Genomic DNA, 20,039 nt, shown 5'->3' on the forward strand with positions numbered 1-20,039 from the left:
AAATGCTGGAAGGTGGGATTAGAATAGGTGGATTGTTTTTCGGCTGGTACAGACACGATGGGCCAAGTGGCCTCTTTCAGTGACTTAAACTTTCTAATCCATTTTATCTAGTCAGCTCCTAACCACCAAAGATGTTATGCATTAGTTACTTACTAATGAGCAATTAGAATTATTTCTAATAGATAATAAAAACAAAGATACCCAACATTAAATATTGAAATAATATATTGCATGACTGTTTGCATTTCTATAATGCACCACATAAAGAAAACATCAAGGAGTACTTAACAAGTTGGAAAGTGGAAACTCAGCAGAGGGGAGTTTTGGAAAAGTTAGAGGAGGCAGAATGCACAGTCAAAACAGATGGTAATGGAAATGCTGGACATTGTGTGGAAGAGAATGTGGCTTTCAAGTTCTGTGAAGGATTGTGATGTGAAGGCTGGTGAGGAGACTGACCATTGGAGAAGACAGTCTTCATAGAGATTAAAGAAGGAATAAGGGAGGAATCTAGATGGTCTGTGATTTGGAATTTTTTTTTTAAATTCATTCAGGGGATGTGGGAATTGCTGACTAGGCCAGCATTTATTGCCCTTGACAAGGTGGTGGTGAGTTGCCTTCTTGAACTGCTGCAGTCCTTGGGGTGTAAGTATACAAACACTGCTGTTAGGAAGGGAGTTCCAGGATTTTGATCCAGCGACAGGGAAGGAATGGTGATTATAGTTCCAAGTCAGGATGGTATGTGGCTGCTGGCGATGGTGTTCCCATTTATCTGCTGCCCCTGTCCTTCTAGGTGGGAGAGGTTGTGGGTTTGGAAGGTGCTGTCGAAGGAGCCTTGGTGAGTTGCTGCAGTGCATCTTGTATATGGTACACAGTGCTGCCACTGTGCATTAGTAGTGGAGGGAGTGAATGTTGAATGTGGTGGATGGGGTGCCAATCAAGCAGGCTGCTTTGTCCTGGATAGCTTCTTGAATGTTGGAGCTGTGCCCATCCAGGCAACTGGAGAGTATTCTGTCACACGCCTGATTTGTGCCTTGCAGATGATGGACAGGCATTGGGGAGATAGGAGGTGAGTTACTCGCCACAGAATTCCCAGTCTCTGACCTGCTCTTGCAGCCACAGCATTTATGTGGCTGGTCCAGTTCAGTTTCTGGTCAATAGTGACCCCCAGGATGTTGATAGTGGGGGATTCAGCGATGGTAATGCCATTGAATGTCCAGGGGAGATGGTTAGATTCTCTCTTGTTGGAGATGGTTATTGCCTGGCATTTCTATGGCCTGAATGTTACCTGCCACTTATCAGTCCAAGCCTGGCTGTTGTCCAGGTCTTGCTGCATCTGGAAATGGGCTGATTCAGTATCTGAGGAGTCGTGAATGGTGCTGAACACTGTGCAATCATCAGTGAACATCCCTGCTTCTGACCTTGTGATGGAGCAGAGGTCATTGATGAAGCAGATGAAGATGGTTGGACCTAGGATACTAACCTAAGGAACTCCTGTACTAATGTCCTGGGACTGAGATGATTGACCTCCCACAACACAACCATCTTCCTTTGTGCTAGGTATGACTCCAACCAGGGGAGAGTTTCTCTCCTCATTCCCATTGACTCCAGTTTTACTAGGGCTGCTTGATGCCATACTCGGTCAAATGCTGCCTTGATATCGAGGGCAATCACACTTACCTCACCTCTGAAGTTCAACTGTTTTGTCCATGTTTGGACCAAGGCTGTACTGAGGTCAGGAGCTGAGTGGCCCTGGTGGAATCCAAACTGAGCATCAGTGAGCAGGTTATTGCTAGGCAAGTGCTGCTTGATAACACTGTCGACGATCCCTTCCATCGCTTTGCTGATGATCGGGAGTATACTGATAGGGCGGTACTTGGCCGGGCTGGATTTGTCCTGCTTTTTGTGTACAGGACATACCTGGACAATTTTCCACATTGCCGGGTAGATGCCAGTGTTGTAGCTGTTTAGGAACAGCTTTGCTAGGGGCACACAAGTTCTGGAACACAAGTCTTCAGTACTCGTGCTAGAATGTTGTCTGAGCCCATAGCCCAGTGCCTTCAGCTGTTTCTTGATATCACGTGGAGTGAATCGGATTGGCTGAAGACTGGCATCTGTGATGCTGGGACCTCAGGAGGAGGCCGAGATGGATCATCCAAGCAGCACTTCTGGCTGAAGATGGATGCTAATGCTTCAGCCTTATCTTTTGCACTGATGTGCTGGGCTCCCCATCATTTAGGATGGGGCTATTTGTGGAGCCGCTGCCTCCTGTTAGTTGTTGAATTGTCCACCACCATTCACGACTGGATGTGGCAGGACTGCAGAGCTTATATCTGATCCGTTGGTTGTGGGATCGCTCTGCCCTGTCTGTTGCATGCTGCTTCTGCTGTTTGGCATGGAAGTAGTCCTGTGTTGTAGGTCTACACCTGAACTGGGCTGGGGCCGGTGTTCTAGCGAGCCGCATAACTAGGGAAGTAAAGAGGGTTTTAAATTGAAAAGTGTGGGCAAGGGATCAAATTTGGGAAGATATGGTAAATCAAGGAGTAGAGACAAGGCGAGAGAAAGGTATTAAATGGGAAATGATAAACAGACTGTGACAGGAAGGGACAGAGCATACAAATCTAAAAGTAAATCAACAGATAAGGCTAGAGGTTACAAAAATAATAACAGGACAAAACTAAAGGCTCTGTATCTGAATGCACATAGCATTCGAAACAGAACAGATAAACTGAGAGCACAAATAGAAATAAATAAGTACGATCTGATAGCCATTACAGAGACATGGCTGCAGGACGACGTAGATTGGGACCTGAATGTTGAAGCGTATATGGCATTTAAGAAGGACAGGAAGCTAGGAAAATGTGGAAGGGTAGCTCTGTTAATTAATGATGGTCTTAGCGCAATAGAGAAGGATGACCTAAGTTCAGGAGACCAGGATGTAGAAGCAGTTTGGGTAGAGATGAGAAATCATAAAGGCAAGAAGTCACTTATGGGAGTGGTGTACAGGCCATCTAACATTAACCACACTGTAGGATGGGGTATAATGGAAGAAATAATGGCAGCTTGTCAGAAAGGTACAACAATAATTATGGGGGATTTTAACCTACATATAGACTGGAAAAATCAGATGGGCAGAGGTAACCCAGATGAGGAGTACAGAGAATGTATTCAGGATAATTTCTCAGAATAAAATGTTCTGAAGCCAACCAGAGAGCAGGCTATACTAGACCTAATATTGTGCAACGAGATAGGAATAATCAATGACCTCCTAGTTAAGGCGCCCCTAGGTAGTAGCGATCATAATATGAATGGATTTTACATTCACTTTGAGGGAGAGAAGAGTGGGTGCAAGACTAGTATTTTAAACTTAAATAAGGGCAATAATGAGGGCGTGAAAGCAGAGCTAGAAAAAGGAAACTGGCAAATCAGGTTAAGGGATAGGTCAATAGAGATGCAGTGGCAGACATTTAAGGGATATTTCAGAATACAGAGAATAGATGCATTTCAACGAGAAAGAATAATTCCAAGGGTGGGACTCGCCATCTGTGGTTAACTAAAACAGGTGAAGATAGTATCAAACTTAAAGAGAAAGCATATAATTGCGCAAAGATGGGAAGCAGGTTAGAAGATTGGACAGAATGACTAAAAGATTGATAAGGAAGGTAAAATTAGAGTACGAGAGAAAGCTAGCTAGCAGTATAAAGAAAGATGGTAAGAGTTTCTATGGATATTTTAAAAAAGAAAAGTTAACAAAGTGAGCATTGGTCCTATAGAAAGTGAGTCTGGGGAATTAATAATGGATAATAAGGAGATGACAGATGAATTGAACAGACATTTTGCATCGGTGTTCAGTATTGAGGATACAAGTAACATCCCAGTATTAATTATAAGTTAGGAAATGGAAGGGAGGGAGGAGCTCAAGAAAGTTGCAATCACCAGGGAAGTGGTACTGAGCAAATTGTTGGAGCTGCAGGCTGACAAGTCCCCGGGTCCTGATGGACTTCATCCTAGGGTGTTAAAAGAAGTGGCTAGTGAGATAGTTGATGCGTTAGTTTTAATTTTCCAAAATTCCCTAGATTTGGGGAAGGTTCCATTAGATTGAAAAATAGCAAATGTAACTCCTTTATTCAAAAAGGGAAGGAGACAGAAAGCAGGAAACTACAGGCCAGTTAGCTTAACATCTCTCTTCGGGAAAATGTTAGAAGCTATTATTAAAGACAGTATAGCAGGGCAATTGGAAAAATTCAAGGTAATCAGACAGAATCAACATGACTTTTTGAAAAGGAAAACATGTTTAACCAATGTATTGGAATTCTTTTGAAGAAGTAACATGAGCTGTGGATAAAGGGGAACTGGTGGACATATTGTACTTAGATTTCTGGAAGGCAGTTGATAAGATGCCACATCAAAGGTTATTGCAGAAAATAAAAGCTCTTGGTGTAGGGGGTAACATATTTGCATGGATAGAAGATTGGCTAGCTAACAGAAAACAGAGTAGGCATAAATAGGCCATTTTCTGGTTAGCAAGATGTAACGAGTGGTGTGTTACAGGGATCTGTGCAAGGGCCTCAACTTTTTACAGTTTATATAAATGACTTGGATGAAGGGACCGAAGGTATAGTTACTAAATTTGCTGATGACACAAAGATAGGTAGAAAAGTAAATTGTGAAGAGGACATAAGGAGGCTACAAAGGGATATAGATAGGTTAAGTGAGTGGGCAAAGACCTGGCAAATGGAGTATAATGTGGGAAAGTGTGAAATTCTCCACTTTCGCAGGAAGAATAAAAAAAGAAGCATATTATCGAAATGGTGAGAGATTGCAGAGCTCCGAGATGCGGAGGGATCTGGGTGTCCTAGTGCATGAATCGCAAAAGGTTAGAATGCAGGATCAGCACGTAATTAGGAAAGCTAATAGAATGTTATTGTTGCAAGGGGAATTGAATGTAAAAGTAGGGAGCTTATGCTTCAGCTATACAGGGCATTGGTGAGACCACATCTGGAGTACTGTGTACAGTATTGGTCTCCTTATTTAAGGAAGGATGTAAATGCGTTGGAGGCAATACTAAGAAGGTTTACTTGACTAATATCTGGAATGGGCGGGTTGTCTTGTGAGGAAATATTGGACAAGTTAGGCTTGTATCTTTTGGAATTTAGAAGTGTCAGAGGTGACTTGATTGAAGGGTCATGACAGGGTGGCTATGGAAAGGATGTTTCCCCTTGTGAGAGAATCTAGAACTAGGGGTCACTATATAAAAATAAGGGGTCGCCCATTTAAGACAGAGTTGAGGAGAAATTTCTTGTGAGGGTCGTGAGTCTTTGGAATTCTCTTCCTCAAAAGGCAGTGGAAGCAGAGTCTTTGAATATTTTTAAGGCAGAGGTAGATAGATTCTTGATGAGCAAGGGGGTGGAAGGTTAGCAGGGGTAGGTGGAAATGTGGAGTAATCAGATCGTCCATTAACTTATTGAATGGCAAAGCAGGCTTGAAGGGCCGAGTGGCCTACTCCTGCTCCTAATTCATGTGTTCGTATGTATGTTCATATGTTCACCAGGCTGACGCTTCATTTTTAGTATGTCTGGTGCTGCTCCTGTCTTGCCCTCCTGCACTCTTCATTAAACCAGCATTGGTATCCTGGCTTGATGATGATGATAGCATCTGGGATATGCCGGGCCATGAGGTTACAGATTGTGGTTGAATACAATTCTGCTGCTACTGATGGCCCACAACACCTCATGGATGCCCAGTTTTGAGTTGCTAGATCTGTTCAAAATCTATCCCATTTATCACAGTGGTAGTGCCATGCAGTACATGGTGGGTACCTTCAATGTGAAGATGGGACTTGTTCTCCACAAGGTCTGTGTGATGGTTACTCCTACCAATCCTGTCATGGACAGATGCATCTGCGACAGACAGGTTGGTAAGGACGAGGTCAAGTAGGTTTTTCCCTCTTGTTGGTTCCCTTACCACCTGCCGCAGACCCGGTCTAGCAGCTATGTCCTTTCGGATTCGGCCGGCTCAGTCAATAGTGGTGCTACCAAGCCACTCTTGGACTCTCAGTGATGGACATTGAAGTCCCCCACCCAGAGTACATTCTGTGCCCTTGATACCCTCAGTGCTTCTTCCACTTGGTGTTCAGCATAGACGTTTTATTGTTCATTTATTTATTATTCAGAAAAGCTGCAGCGACATGGGTCTCATACACCCAATTTGTCTAGTGCCACAGGAGGAAGAGCAAAGGGAGAAACTAAGGAGGGTTCTTTTTCCCCCAACTCATGATGCCTGAGCACTAGCAATAGGCAGAACAGGAAGGTGAGGATGCTCTGAATGATAACATCCAGGAATGGCCTCGTCGAAGATGGGCACTGGCAAGTCATCGCATCCTCAGGACAAGACAAATTACCTACAAATGCCAGAGACACCTAAGGATGTCACGTGAAATGGTCACAGAAATTTGTAGGATCATGCGGCATGACCTGCAGCCACTTGGGTTCGGTAGGAATCCCATGCCAGTTGCTCTTTTTTTTTTTGCTAGTGGCTCCTTCCAGGGATCCATACAGTCTGCAGCCCACAGGTGCATCAAAGAGATAACCAGCGCCCTTTTTCTACGTGCCAGTGATTTCATCTGCTTACCTGTAGATGAGGACAGCCCGACACCAAGGTCTGCGGCCATCGCTAGGTTCTCTAGAGTGCAAGGGAGTGATCGGCTGTACTCGTGGCCTTTGGAGCTCCCTGGAACCAGCCTGCTGTATTCGTGAATTGCAAAGGCTTCCACACTTGCAACGTTCAACTGGTTTGCAACCAGAATAATGCATGTTTTCACATGTTTCCTAGGGAGCTTTCATGACTCCTGAAATATTTTGAGGAACTCCCAACTGCTAGCCATTTTTGAGGAACCAGCCTAAGTGGACAGCTGGATCCTGGATGACGAGGGTTACCCACTTTGTACATGGCTGACAACACCACTGCAGCATCCTCAAAGCACTGCTGAAGAGAGTTACAATGTTGCTCAAGCATCCACCAGAGCCATCATTGAACACACAGGCATTCACACATTGGCATGCTGAAAATGCAATTTTGCTGCCTTGACCAGTCTGGAGAGGGCTCTTCAGTATGCGCCACAGAGGGCATCACAAATAATTGTTGTCTGCTGTGATTTGCACAACCTTGCAATTAGACGCGGCAACGTTCTTCAGGCAGAGGAACACCAGTCCTTCTTAGATGAAGATGACTCTGAAGAGGGTGAGGCCAACATTGCTGTCATCAGTATGAGGGCCATGGAGAGACATGCAAGGGACATTAGGGAGAACCTAATTTATGCATGTTTCAACCAATAATTGATTACCATCAAGGAATGTTGGGAGGAGAAATATTGTAATTTCCCACAGAAATTCACTTTTGCTTAAGGTCTTATTCGTCACTGCAATCTTAACGAAGCATTGCTGCACTTACATGTGATTGGCATTTGAAATCATTACGATGAATGTGACTACACACCACTGCAAGCAGCATTAAGTTATGACTTCATAAACACAAAAGTAAGGCATGACAGTGGTGGAAAAAGTTAATCAATTGGAAAACAGCCATCATTGAAGAACAAAGGCTCAAATTTCAATGATAAATGGACACTGGATATTTTCTGAGCTGCTTTGCAAACATCAATGTGTTCCTGCCTTAGGCCTCCAAAGAACATCTTTGTTTCCATCTTCAACCAAGAAAAAGATTAACGAAGAGTGGATCAAGTTTTAAATGAAATAAATATATATTGAAAAATCTTTACTATTATCACAGTACTTACATCACCCCTGCCACATTCATACTCAAACCTGTTTCAATTTTCTTTTTCTACCACCACAATATTAGCAGCTGAGGTGGAGGCAGTCTGCTCAGTGCGCTGCCCCTTGCTGTGGATGACTGTGGTAGTCGACCTCTGGAGGAATGGGGCCTTGATGACTCCAATTTACTGGGATTCTGCAGCAATGGTGCCTGCGTATCCCCTGTGTGCTCACCTGCTGGAGATATGGGGGTTAATGGTGGGGGGAGGACAAGATGCTGCTTACCCTGGGGGTGTCCTGAGAGAAAGACCCTGGGGCAATTGGTACACGCTGCTCCTCCATCTGTGTGCATGATGGAACCTGCCAGTCTCCCTGAGGGGAAGGGACACATAGAGGGAGGTCCAGGTTCCTCATCTGCCTCTCACTTAGACTCTGCAAAACCCCAGTAGGATGGAGCGATCAAGGCCCCGTTCCTCCAGAAGATGACTACCACAGTCATCCACAGCAATGGGGCAGTGCACAGAGCAGACTGCCTCCACTTCAGCTGCTAATGTTGTTGTAGTAGAAAAGGAAAATTGAAACAGGTTTGAGTATGAATGTGGCACGGTTGATGTAAGTACTGTGATAATAGTAAAGATTTTTCAATACATATTTATTTCATTTAAAATTTGATCCACTCTTCGTCCATCTTTTACGGTTGAAGATGGAAACAAAGATTTTTCCAGAGCTCACTGCGATGGAGCAAGCATGTATGGCGCCAGTGCTCAACCAGACTTGCACGGAACGCGCCAAACTCTTGACTGAGGAAACCATACCTTCATATGCCTGGGACCTAGCAGACATCTTGGTGTACATGGACTCCTCCATGGCATGTGCAAAGCCAAATGTGACCTCGGGCATCTCTGACATATTTTCCACATGGCTTTGTTGCACATACAGCAGACTTCACGTAGCTACAAACAGATGATCATCATGAGCTTGGGGCTGAGCAGGGGCCTGGTCCCCTGCAGTCCCCCAATTGTCAGGGGACCCGGCTGGCACATGCTCCTTCAGCTGCTGGGACGTGTCTGTGTCAATCCCAAACAGACTTCAGCCGCACCGTAGTGGCCCGGATTCAGACTGGCCAATCAGGAGAAAGGATTGTGGCAGCGCATTTTGGAATGGAATAGGCGTTGGTTAGTTCAGTTATAGTTCAAAATTGAAGATTCCATCTATTCCAGCGAAGAGAAAGGACTAAGATCACTAGTTTTGAACTACATGTAGGCAGAGACTGGACTTGGCCTTGAACTCCCTACCTGGGGGCGGCACAGTGGCGCAGTGGTTAGCACCGCAGCCTCACAGCTCCAGCGACCCGGGTTCAATTCTGGGTACTGCCTGTGTGGAGTTTGCAAGTTCTCCCTGTGTCTGCGTGGGTTTTCTCCGGGTGCTCCGGTTTCCTCCCACAGCCAAAAGACTTGCAGGTTGGTAGGTAAATTGGCCATTATATATTGCCCCTAGTATAGGTAGGTGGTAGGGAAATATAGGGACAGGTGGGGATGTGGTAGGAATATGGGATTAGTGTAGGGTTAGTATAAATGGGTGGTTGATGGTCAGCACAGACTCGGTGGGCCGAAGGGCCTGTTTCAGTGCTGTATCTCTAAACTAAACTAAACCTGACAAATTATCCCAGGACTTGGCCATTGACCTTTGGCTGGAATGTAACAGCGCACCAATCTTCCTGAAGCTCCCAAGGCTTTCATCAGTGAACGAAGGAAAAGATTACTTACCTGCACCGTTTCAGGTTCAGCCCGGGGTAAATCTAGTTAAACAGAGAACTCTTGACAAATCATCAGACCTAATGCATGTTGTCTTTATAATATCTATCTTTTCTCGAGTGCATGTGTATCTGTATGAGTGAGAGAGTGGGTGCTGTTGCTTATATTTCTGGTGTTAAACTTGTGAGAAAACTGGTCATTTGTTTGTTCTTGCTAATTAAAGCACTCGGGCTAAAAGTAGCTACACTATCTTCGGTCAGTCGAGAGGTGGAAAAGAGGGAACCACCCCTATCATCTCTCACCTGTCTGTAACACATTCAAAATAAAAAATGGCCTTTTGAAGCTGGGCCACCACTTTGGGGCAGGTTTGGGGGAGTGTGTATGAATCCTTTGGGCTGCTTCTAGTTCCATTATTTCATTATTGTGCTGCTTCAGTATCTTGGAATGTCATTTTGTTTCTGTATGTTCATCTGTAAATAACTATGGCCAAGTAGTTTTGATCTGTATGCATTATTCTGGCACAATAGTGAGTTCAAAGTGGCAATTGCTGTATAATGATTGCCCATCACTATGAAGCATTGATTTGCCATTTTACCAAATACAGAGGGACTGATTCTCCTCTTGTTTGTGCTTGGGGAATGCTCTATTCTGAAGCATAAAGTAGGAAACTGGGCAAAAACCCTTGACACCAGGGGCCAGATTTTCAAAGGTCATCTCTGGAACTCGACACCTCCAGGACAGTCTGTCATTTTCAATGTGAGGATGGGGGGTAGTTAGGGAATGGGGAAGCTGCTTGCTCACGAAGCTTATGAAGTAGCTCGTTGGGGCCTGGGGTGGGTTGAGTGGGGGGCGCACTGTAATTTTCAATGGTGATTCCGAGGAGCCTGACCAGTTTGATGTCTGGTGCACTTTAGTGTACAGTTGTTGGGCTCAAGAGGGCAGGAGGCAAACTTTATTGCTGCACGATGAAATCTTTTGGACCCATAGGGATCTTGGGCCGGGCCAAGCGCAGACTTTTGCTTGAATTCTGAAAGCACTGCCTTCCCTCTTTATTCCACTGGCCATCCATGGAGCTGCCTGCTTTCATCGGCAAGGCAGCAGCAGACCCCATCATGGCTGTTGCCTGACTTTGCTGTTCGCACTTTGCAGGCAGTTCCCACCACCTGCAGATGCTTAGTGCCACTAATTTGGCGCTGAGCTTGCCTTCTGTCCAATTAGGGCATTTACATTTGAAGATCGCGTCACGTTAATTGAAAATCATCTGGGTGTCGGGTTTCCAACCCTGCTTTGAACGTACAGCCCCAGATCTCAGTTGTTATACTGTTAAGGGATTTATGTGCTTTGGAGTTGTGGGGAGGTGAATATCTTCTTTTATTCGTTTGTGGGATGTGAACATTGCTGGCAAGGCCAGCGTTTATTGCCCATCCCTAATTGCCTTTGAGAAGGTGGTGGTGAGCCACCTTCTTGAACCACTGCAGTCGATGTGGTGTAGGTGCGTCAACAGTGCAGTACGCGAGGGAGATCCAGATTTTTGACCCAAAGACTGTGAAAGAATGACTATGTAGTTCCAAGTCAGGGTGGTGTGAGACATAGAAGGGAATTTGCATGTGGTGATCTCGTGTCTGCTGCCCTTGTCCTTCCATGTGGTAGAGGTCACAGGTTGGCAGGTGCTGTTGAAGGAGCCTTGCCAAGTTACTGCCGTGCATCTTGTAAATGATACACACTTCTGCCACTGTGCGCCAGTGGTGTAGGGAGTAAATCTTTAAGTTGGTGGATGGGGTGTCAATCAAGCTGCTGCTTTTCCTGGGATGGTGTCGAGCCTCTTGTGTTGCTGGAGCTGCACTCATCCAGGCAAGTGGAGAGCATTCCATCACACTCCTGACTTGTGCCTTGTAGATGGTGGACAGACATTGGGGAGGCAAGCGGTGAGTTACTCACCTCAGGATTCCCAGCCTCTGATTTGCTCTTGTAGCCACAGTATTTCTATGGCTGGTCCAGTTAAATTTCAGGTCAGTGGTAATCCCCAGCTGTTGACTGGGAGATTCAGCAAGACCTTATCAGCCCAAGCCTGAATGCTGTCCAGGTCTTGCTGCATGCAGACACGGACTGGGTCAGTATCTGAGGAGTTGGGGCTGGTATTGAATACTGTGCAATGATCAGTGAACATCCTCACTTCTGATCTTATGATGGAGGGAAGGTCATTGATGAAGCAGCTGAAGATGGTTGGGCCTAGGACACTACCCTGAGGAACTCCTGCAGCGATGTCCTTGGGCTGAGATGATTGTCCTCCAACAACCGCAACCATCTTCCTTTGTGCTAGGTACGATTTTAACCAGGGAGAGTTTTTCTTCTGATTCCCATTAACTTCAATTTTGCTAGGGATCCTTGATACCACATTTTCTTAAATGCTGCGTTGATGTCTAGGTCAGTCACTCTCACCTAACCTTTGGAATTCAGGTCTTCTGTCCATGTTTGGGCCAAGGCTGTAATGAGGTCTGGAGCCAAGTGGTCCTGTCGTGACCCAAATTGAGTATCAATAGCAAGTTGCTGCTGTGCGAGTGCCACTTAATAGCACTGTCACCACTATCTTCCATCATTTTGCTGATGATTGAGAATAGACTGGGGCAGTAATTGGCTGAATTGGATATAAAAGTTATTTTATTTGATGGTTTTCATGGTGAGAGCGGTAACCTTGAAGACTTTTATAGTTTTAACACCATGCGAATTTGCTGTGAAAAGATTCATTGTTTCCTTGGAAAAAGGGAGTTCTTCGAACTGGCAGGCCTTGACGATGTCCTGTTTGTTTCTGGACAGGAGATAACCTGGACAATTTTCCACATTGTCAGGTAGATGCCAGTCTTGTGACTGCACTGGAACAGCTTGGTAAGGAACACGGCTAGTTCTAGAGCACAAGTCTTCAGTTCTACAGTTGGGATGTTGTCGGGGCCCATAGCCTTAGCTGTGTCTGTACCTGTACCTACAGTAAGCCTTGACAAAGATATAGCCATTGGAATGAGGCAGGAGGGGCACCCCTAGCTAGACACTTCCAGAAGATACGCCTGCACCAGTGAGTATTGTAATACACCCCTGGTTCAAGTTATTGTAGGCAGAGTATACTTCAAATGCCCAAGCAAGAGACAGCAAAAACAGCTCTAGAAAGTGTAAGACTTTTAGTCATGTAAAATTAAAGCTTTTCACTTTTTGCGTTGGATATAATTAATTTTCCAGCTGATTGGCTTGCCACTGTTAAAACTATACATTTAAATCATTGTTTCTGTTTACACAGGTGAGATTTTAACAGCTCTTCATGACGCTGGGTTCCAAAACAATACTTACGTCATTTTTACTTCTGATCATGGTGAACTGGCAATGGAGCATCGTCAGTTCTATAAAATGAGTATGTATGAGGGAAGTTCTCATGTTCCTTTACTGATGGTTGGACCAGGTATCTCAAGAGGGCGACAGATTTCAAATTTGGTATCTCTTGTGGACATTTATCCAACTCTTCTCAGTGAGTAAAGCATTTAAGTGTCTGAGATCAATAAGAATGTAATCGTTTATATATAATTTTTTCTGCTCCTTGTTTGGTAATTTCAATTATGCCCATAGCTTTCACTTCTGAAATCTGTGTTTTAAGTCACTCTAAATTGAGAGGATGAAAGTTTTCTTGAAGGAATCCTCAAGGGACCTTAAACGAATGTGGGTAGTCTCAAACCACCTCCAATTGCTGGACACTACCCATAATTTGGCATTCAATTAGCAATCAAGGATGTAGTGATACTAGATATATAAAAGTTTTGGTATTTGATCGGAATTTACTCATCATAGGAACAGTAATAAACCTGACTATTAATGAGATTTTGTGCTTCTGTTTTCCATGTACACATTTTGAAACTTAATTAGATTAGAAGCTCATGAAATGGCATTTTATTCCTTCTGATCATGCTGTTTTGCTTATTCTGACTCAGAATTAGGGTTTGAAAAATATGGTAACTGTATAGCCAATAGTTACTGTGCTGGCTTGACACCTTGGGCCCAATTTTTAATTTCTGCCTGAAACGGACATGAAGTTGGTAGAGTAGCTCCACTGCCCACCTGAAGCCAGCATTTCTGCGACAACTCCCCTGACCTGACTCCACTGCCCCACCCCCCACATTTCCAGAAATGTACCACCAATTTTGTACTAGAATTTCATCTTTAGATTTACATGTATTTTGTGTTTTATTTTCTCCAATACAAGTGAAGGAACGTTTTATATACCTACAGCTTAAGTTACAAAACCCAAGTAAATATTTGTCACAGCTGTTAAGGGTGTCACTGTTTTTTTAGGGCCTGTAACTATTTTTGAAGCTTTGATTAGCTTTTCACTGCTTTTCAAGTTTGGCACATATGCATGAGCAATTCTTCCATTAAATGCCCAAAGAGATAACACCTAGAAACATTTGAGTAGAGTAGAAAGAGCTCAACACTGTATGCAGTGCCTGATGCTGACACAAGGTCCCAACATTTTTTTAATTTCCCCCTTCTTGAGGCCAATAATTCTTCCCTAACTAGAAAAAATAGTGTTGTTTGTTTTGTGCTCCTTAGTTAAAGGGGAGAGGCTCCTGGAGATGGTGGAATTTTCTTGATTACAAGCAGCTAAGGTTGAGAGCAGCAGAATGCCATTATTTGTCAAGCGGTACAGAGTGTTTGAATAACAAAATAGAAAGTAAAGGTTATACACTGTTAAAATACCTATTATCAGTTTGTAGCAGGCTTTCAGCAAGCAAATTGATCCCTTTACTAATTTATTGTCACTGAGCTGAAACTGTAGCAGCAGTGTTCTTTTCGTCCAAATGTTGAATGGATTTCGATTAACTGATAATTTAAATACAAATAACTCTTTATGCACAGAATTATGCCATGACAATCACTTTTTCAAATTCATATATAGCAGTGGTTTCGTTTTCCATTTAGATATTGCTGGAATCCCTCTTCCTGGAAACCTAAGTGGTTATTCGCTGCTCCCATTGTTGAGAGGATTTGGAGAGGAAACTTCGATAAAAAATCCACGACCTGACTGGGTTTTCAGTGAGTTTCATGGCTGCAATGTAAATGCCTCCACCTATATGATTAGAACTGGCAGATGGAAGTATGTAGCCTACGCAGATGGAATTACTGTACCTTCCCAGCTGTTTGGTAAGTCTGGTTAAAATAACTATGGATTCTAAACTCTTCTATAATGCAGTCAAATGACAATAATTCTATGTATAAATTTCATGTTTTCAGAATGAGTATCTACAAATTTTTTATGATACTAATTTAATATTGCACATTTCAGTCATGTTAGAAAGTCTGAAATTTTTGCTTACAAAATTTGTTATCTTGCACTGTATGGTATCCAATGTGCTGTATATGGTTATGTCACTATTTTTGCTGGCTAATATGAAGGTTCTAGATTTTCAGTATAGTGGGAGTTAACAGTCTGACCATTGTTTATTCTTTGGACAGTTTATACTGTATATTTGGGTACAGGCCATGGCTCAGTGATATCACTTTGTTGTTTGAAAGCAAATTAAAATTAAGATGTAGTGATAAGAATTGAGATAATGGGGAACTTTAATTATCCTAATATAGACTGGGATGGTAACAATGTAAAGAGGGAGAGGAATTTCTAAAATGTTGTCATGCAGGCCCCCACCTGCCAAGAATGAGGCACATTAATTTTGCCACATGGACATTAAATTTCAAATTATTGCTGGGAAGAAGAGAAAGGCTGTGACAAGGGGTTGCCAGGCCCCTGGCTAGAAAGACATTTTTTTCATATTAACAGACATTGTTTGGGAACACAGGAGCTATCCACTGCTCCAATATAATTCACAAACAGATGTAGTCACATGACTAACCTGCTTGGCAGTCTGGGTTTTTTTTCCTGAGTTGTGCAGTTTTGAATTGAGAGCCTGCAGAAAGCAGAATGCTCCTGGACTGAAGCAGACCTCCTCTCCTGTCTGCCTGTCTGCTCCGATCTCTTTCTCACAGAATTCCAAAAAACGACTAAGCCACTTGAACCTCAAGAGAGAAAAGTCTCCTGCAGTGAACAAGGTTTAAGAAGACTATTGGGTCCCAACGAAAAGCAAAATCTACCTACAAACAAGGACTCTCCAGTGAGCTCGAAGACCTGTAACAAAAACTCTTCAGATATTGCCTAAAACCTTTCCATTTTATTTCTTCTCTTTTCTGTCTCTATTTGCATGTGTATCGCGTATGCATGCTAGCATGGGCGCGTCATGTATCCACAGGCATCAACCGAATTATTGAGTCTAAGTTTAATAAAATTTCACCTTTTCTTCTTTAAACCTAAGAAAGCCTGTTTGTGCTTGTTTCTTTGCCTTATAATTGGAAAGCGGTGAACAAGTATCCACCAAATGGGAGCTAAATACAGTGTGTTTTTTTTTTAAAAAACCCTGTTACGGTAAGACCAAGTGAAGGATGAAAGGGAACCATAGACCTCTTTCTCACCCGATCATAACAATGTGTACAAGGAATTTCTTTGATCAGTGTATTTAGAGTCCAACAAGTGCTGGACCTAGTTCTAGGAATGAAGTGGGCAGGTGGAGCATGTTTCAGTGGTGGAATATTTCCGGAGCTGTGACCATATTATCATCAGGCTTAGAACAGTTATGGAAAAGGGCCAGGAACAGCCAAGTGTAAAAATACTTAATTGGAGGATCATGGTATCAAGGTGACTGGATAAACAATGTCAGGGAAGGCTGGGGTATAAGATGGTATAAGAGTGGGAATGAGTATGAAGGGGAATGGAAAAATTTTCAACTCTGAGCGTTCAAAAGGGATCTGGATTCAAATCAAAAATTGGTAGGCAAGTAATTGAACAGTGGTTTGGATCCAGAATAGACAGATTCCCACAAGGCGGAAAAGAAGGGCATCCAAAGCTAAAGCTCCTTGGAATGACATAAGATACAGAGATTAAAACAAGGCAGAAAAAAAAGGCTTATTATAAATTTTAAGGTTCAAAATACTGTAGAGAACCAAGCGGAGTATAGAAAATTCAGCGATCATCTGAAGAAGAGAATAAGGGACAAAAAGTGTATGAGAATAGAACAGCAGCTAACATAAAAGGGTACTCCGAAGTCTTTTCTAAACACATCATTGGTAAAAGGTGTTATAAGAGGTTTTATTTTTGTACTAAAATCTTTAGACTTCTGTGTGTTTTTAAAAACTGAAAAAAAAGGATTTTTCAGTGGACCTGGACTCCTGCAAATGGCTGGAATTTTTGGATGTTGACTTTGTATGCAAGAATAGGAGAAGCAAGCAGTTTCAACGAAACAGCAAAGGGTTTTGACCTCCTCAAAGCAACACTTTGAATGACGGTGGAGACTCTCTGTCTGGACATGTGATTGGCTCAGGAAGGCTTTTTGCTTTCACTTTGGACTTATAAAAACCAGTGAGTTGGACAAAGAGCAGGCATTTGAAACTTAGACATGACCTGCCTGGAGACTGGAGAAAAAGACCTCTCTCTGTAAAGCAGACTTGCGCCTCTTGAAAAGAAATCCTGGATTTGAAAGATGGCAGATTCCTACTGCCTCCTGTCTCTAAAGAATTCCTGCATCCAGTGTGGGTCCTGTTGCTTCCTGTATTTTGGGAAATCCTGGGACCTGAACAAAGCTTCTACTGCTGCGCTGCTGCTGAGTCCTGGGCAGACTGGTTGCTGCACACCTGCTGAAAGACCGGTGTAACGCCTGCTGCAGTTGAATTGCCTTGAACACCTACCCATCAAAGACTGTTCATCAACCTCGCCTGGAGAGACTTTGAGTGGCATCTGACTATCTGACTATTTGACTCTGGGACACCTCACCATACCGAAAACATCCTACCAGAACGTGACAAACTGAGTTTATGTTTATTATTCCTTTCATTCCTAAGAAATGGCTAGAAACCAAAATCCTTTTTCCCCCAGTCAACCACTTTTTTTTAATGTATGTGTATATATAGATTTTTCTCATTAGTAGTTGAGACATTTCTTTTCTAATAAATAGTTAATGTTGTTTAAAAGAAATCTGGTTTGGTGTGCTTTATTCTGGGGGACAAAGTGTCTAAATTTGGCTATTTGTCGTTGGGTGGGAAACTTTTTATTGGTATGCTATGACCTATGGAGTAGTGGGACTGAATTAACAGTACATTTCTCCCACCTTGGTCGTAACAGAGGGTAGTCAAAGGCAGGGTGGGACTGATTATGAACCAAAAAGATCATCTTCAATCATAACAAATCCTATCCAATATCACTATTACCTCCTCATTTTCTGCTACATTGGCATCATGTCCTTTAATGGAGACAGATGCAAAGCACTCATTTAGTACCTCAGCCTTTGCCCCCAGGGGGCAAAGGCTGAGGTACTAAATGAATGCTTTGCATCTGTCTCCATTAAAGAAGAGCATGGTGCTAATGTAGCAGCAGAGGAGGAGGTAATAGTGATTGAAGATTATATAGATTTATTACAATTTAAAACACAGCCTAGTAGTTCAGTAATTTATACCTTGTGGTGTTTTACATGTGAGTAAATATAGTGGAATGGTTATATAATGTAGGAGGTGTTACTCTGTATTATCATGACTCCTCTACTACCGTGATAATTAATTAATGTCCTCCGATCTGGACTGATGCAACTTTACAGGTAACCTTCTGGCTTTTATGCTTTGATGTTTGTTGAACAGTCCAGTAACGGGAGCTTTGCAGAAGATTTCATTACAAGCAGAAACTGATAGTATTAGTTACCCCCAAAAATACAACAATTAGCTTAATTTAGTTAATCTCCTTTTTGTCTTTGAATCATTACATTTCATTTATGAAATTGGTTCTTCAGAGTAGTTGGCTAAAACATTGCATCTCTGTTTGTTTCTTATTGATCTATGTTTGATTTCTCACTTGAAATAAGTGTTCTAATTCAAAGCAACTTGCATACGAATTAGGAGCAGGAGTAGGCCACTCGGCCCCTCGAGCTTGCTCCATCATTCAATAAGTTCCTGACTGAACTGATTGCTCCACATTCCCACCTACCCCCGATAACCTGTCACCCCCTTGCTTATCAGGAATCTATCAAAGACTCTTGCATTCACGACCTTCAGAGAAAAAATTTCTCTTCATCTCTGTCTGAAATGGGCGACACCTAGTTCTAGATTCTCCCACAAGAGGAAACATCCTTTCCACATCCACCCTGTCAAGATCCCTCAGGATCTTATATGTTTTAATCAAGGGGGAGATAGTGGCATAGTGGTAATGTCACTGAACTCGCAATCTGGATGTCTAGGCTAATCCTCTGAGCATACAGGTTCAAGTCCCACCATGGCAGCTGGTGGAATTTAAATTTAATTAATAAATGCAATTAATTAGTAAAATCTGGAATTGAAAGCTAGTCTCAGTAATGGCACCATTACGATCATTGATTGTCGTAAAAACTCATCTGGTTCACTAATGTCCTCTAGGGAAGGAAATCTGCCGTCCTTACCTGGTCTAGCCTTTATGTGACTCCAGACCTACAGCAATGCGGTTGATTCTTAGCTGCCCTCTGAAATGGCCTAGCAAGTCACTCAGTTACTGAGGGCATTTAGGGATGAGCAACAAATGCTGACCTTATCAGCGATGCCCACGTCCCATGAAAAGATTTAAAAAAAAGTCGCCTCTTATTCTTCTAAACTCCAGCCGATACAAGCCTAGCCTGTCCAACCTTTCCTCATAAGACAACCTGCCCATTCCAGGTATTAGTCTAGGAAATCTTCTCGGAACTGCTTCCAACGCATTTATATCCATCCTTAAATAAGGAGACCAATTCTGGTCTCACCAATGCCCTGTATAACTGAAGCATAACTTGACAATATTGAAAATGCTGATCCCTTTAATTAAACAGAACTCCTATTTCTGTGCTAATAGAGAGCAGCTGATGTTCATTATGGTTTTGTATTTAAGTTGGGGACTAGCAGTTGGGGAGTTGCCTCTGGACAGAGAGTTAGTCCAGCAGGAAAGAATGGAAACTGATGTTTGGACTGAACTATGAATTGTCAATAAAACAGTTGTGGATCAGAGACTGTCATCGGCTTGCTCCTTTTGGTGACTGGACATCTGCCTGTTTAACATTAACCTCCCCACTTTTGTACTCAATTCCCCTTGCAATAAACAATAACATTCTATTAGCTTTCCTAATTACTTGCTGAACCTGTTTACTAACCTTTTGCAATTCATGCACTAGGACACCCAGATCCCTCTGCATCTCAGAGCTCTGAAATCTCTCACTATTTAGATAGTGCCAAAATGGACAATTTCCCACTTCCCCACATTATACTGCATTTGCCATATCTTTGCCTACTCACTTAACCTATCTATATCCCTTTGTAGCTTCCTTATGTCCTCTTCAGAACCTACCTTCCTACCTATCTTTGTGTCATCAGCAAATTTAGCAACCATATCTTCAGTCCCTTCATCTGAGTCATTTTTATAAGTTGTAAAAAGTTGAGGCCCCAGCACAGA

General features: G+C 42.9%; 1 protein-coding gene across 4 annotated transcripts in view; it reads left to right on the forward strand.

Annotated features, from left to right (window-relative positions):
- Positions 1–20,039, forward strand: part of arsk (arylsulfatase family, member K) — a 234,335-nt gene that overhangs the window by 35,504 nt on the left and 178,792 nt on the right. For all 4 annotated transcript variants that reach the window (XM_068029725.1, XM_068029723.1, XM_068029724.1 and 1 more), the window contains exons 6-7: positions 12,810–13,034; positions 14,480–14,701. In XM_068029725.1, coding sequence (XP_067885826.1) covers positions 12,810–13,034; positions 14,480–14,701 — 447 coding nt within the window. The remainder of the gene's footprint in view (positions 1–12,809; positions 13,035–14,479; positions 14,702–20,039) is intronic.

Source organism: Heterodontus francisci, chromosome 4, assembly GCF_036365525.1.
Source record: "Heterodontus francisci isolate sHetFra1 chromosome 4, sHetFra1.hap1, whole genome shotgun sequence".
NCBI lineage: Eukaryota > Metazoa > Chordata > Chondrichthyes > Heterodontiformes > Heterodontidae > Heterodontus > Heterodontus francisci.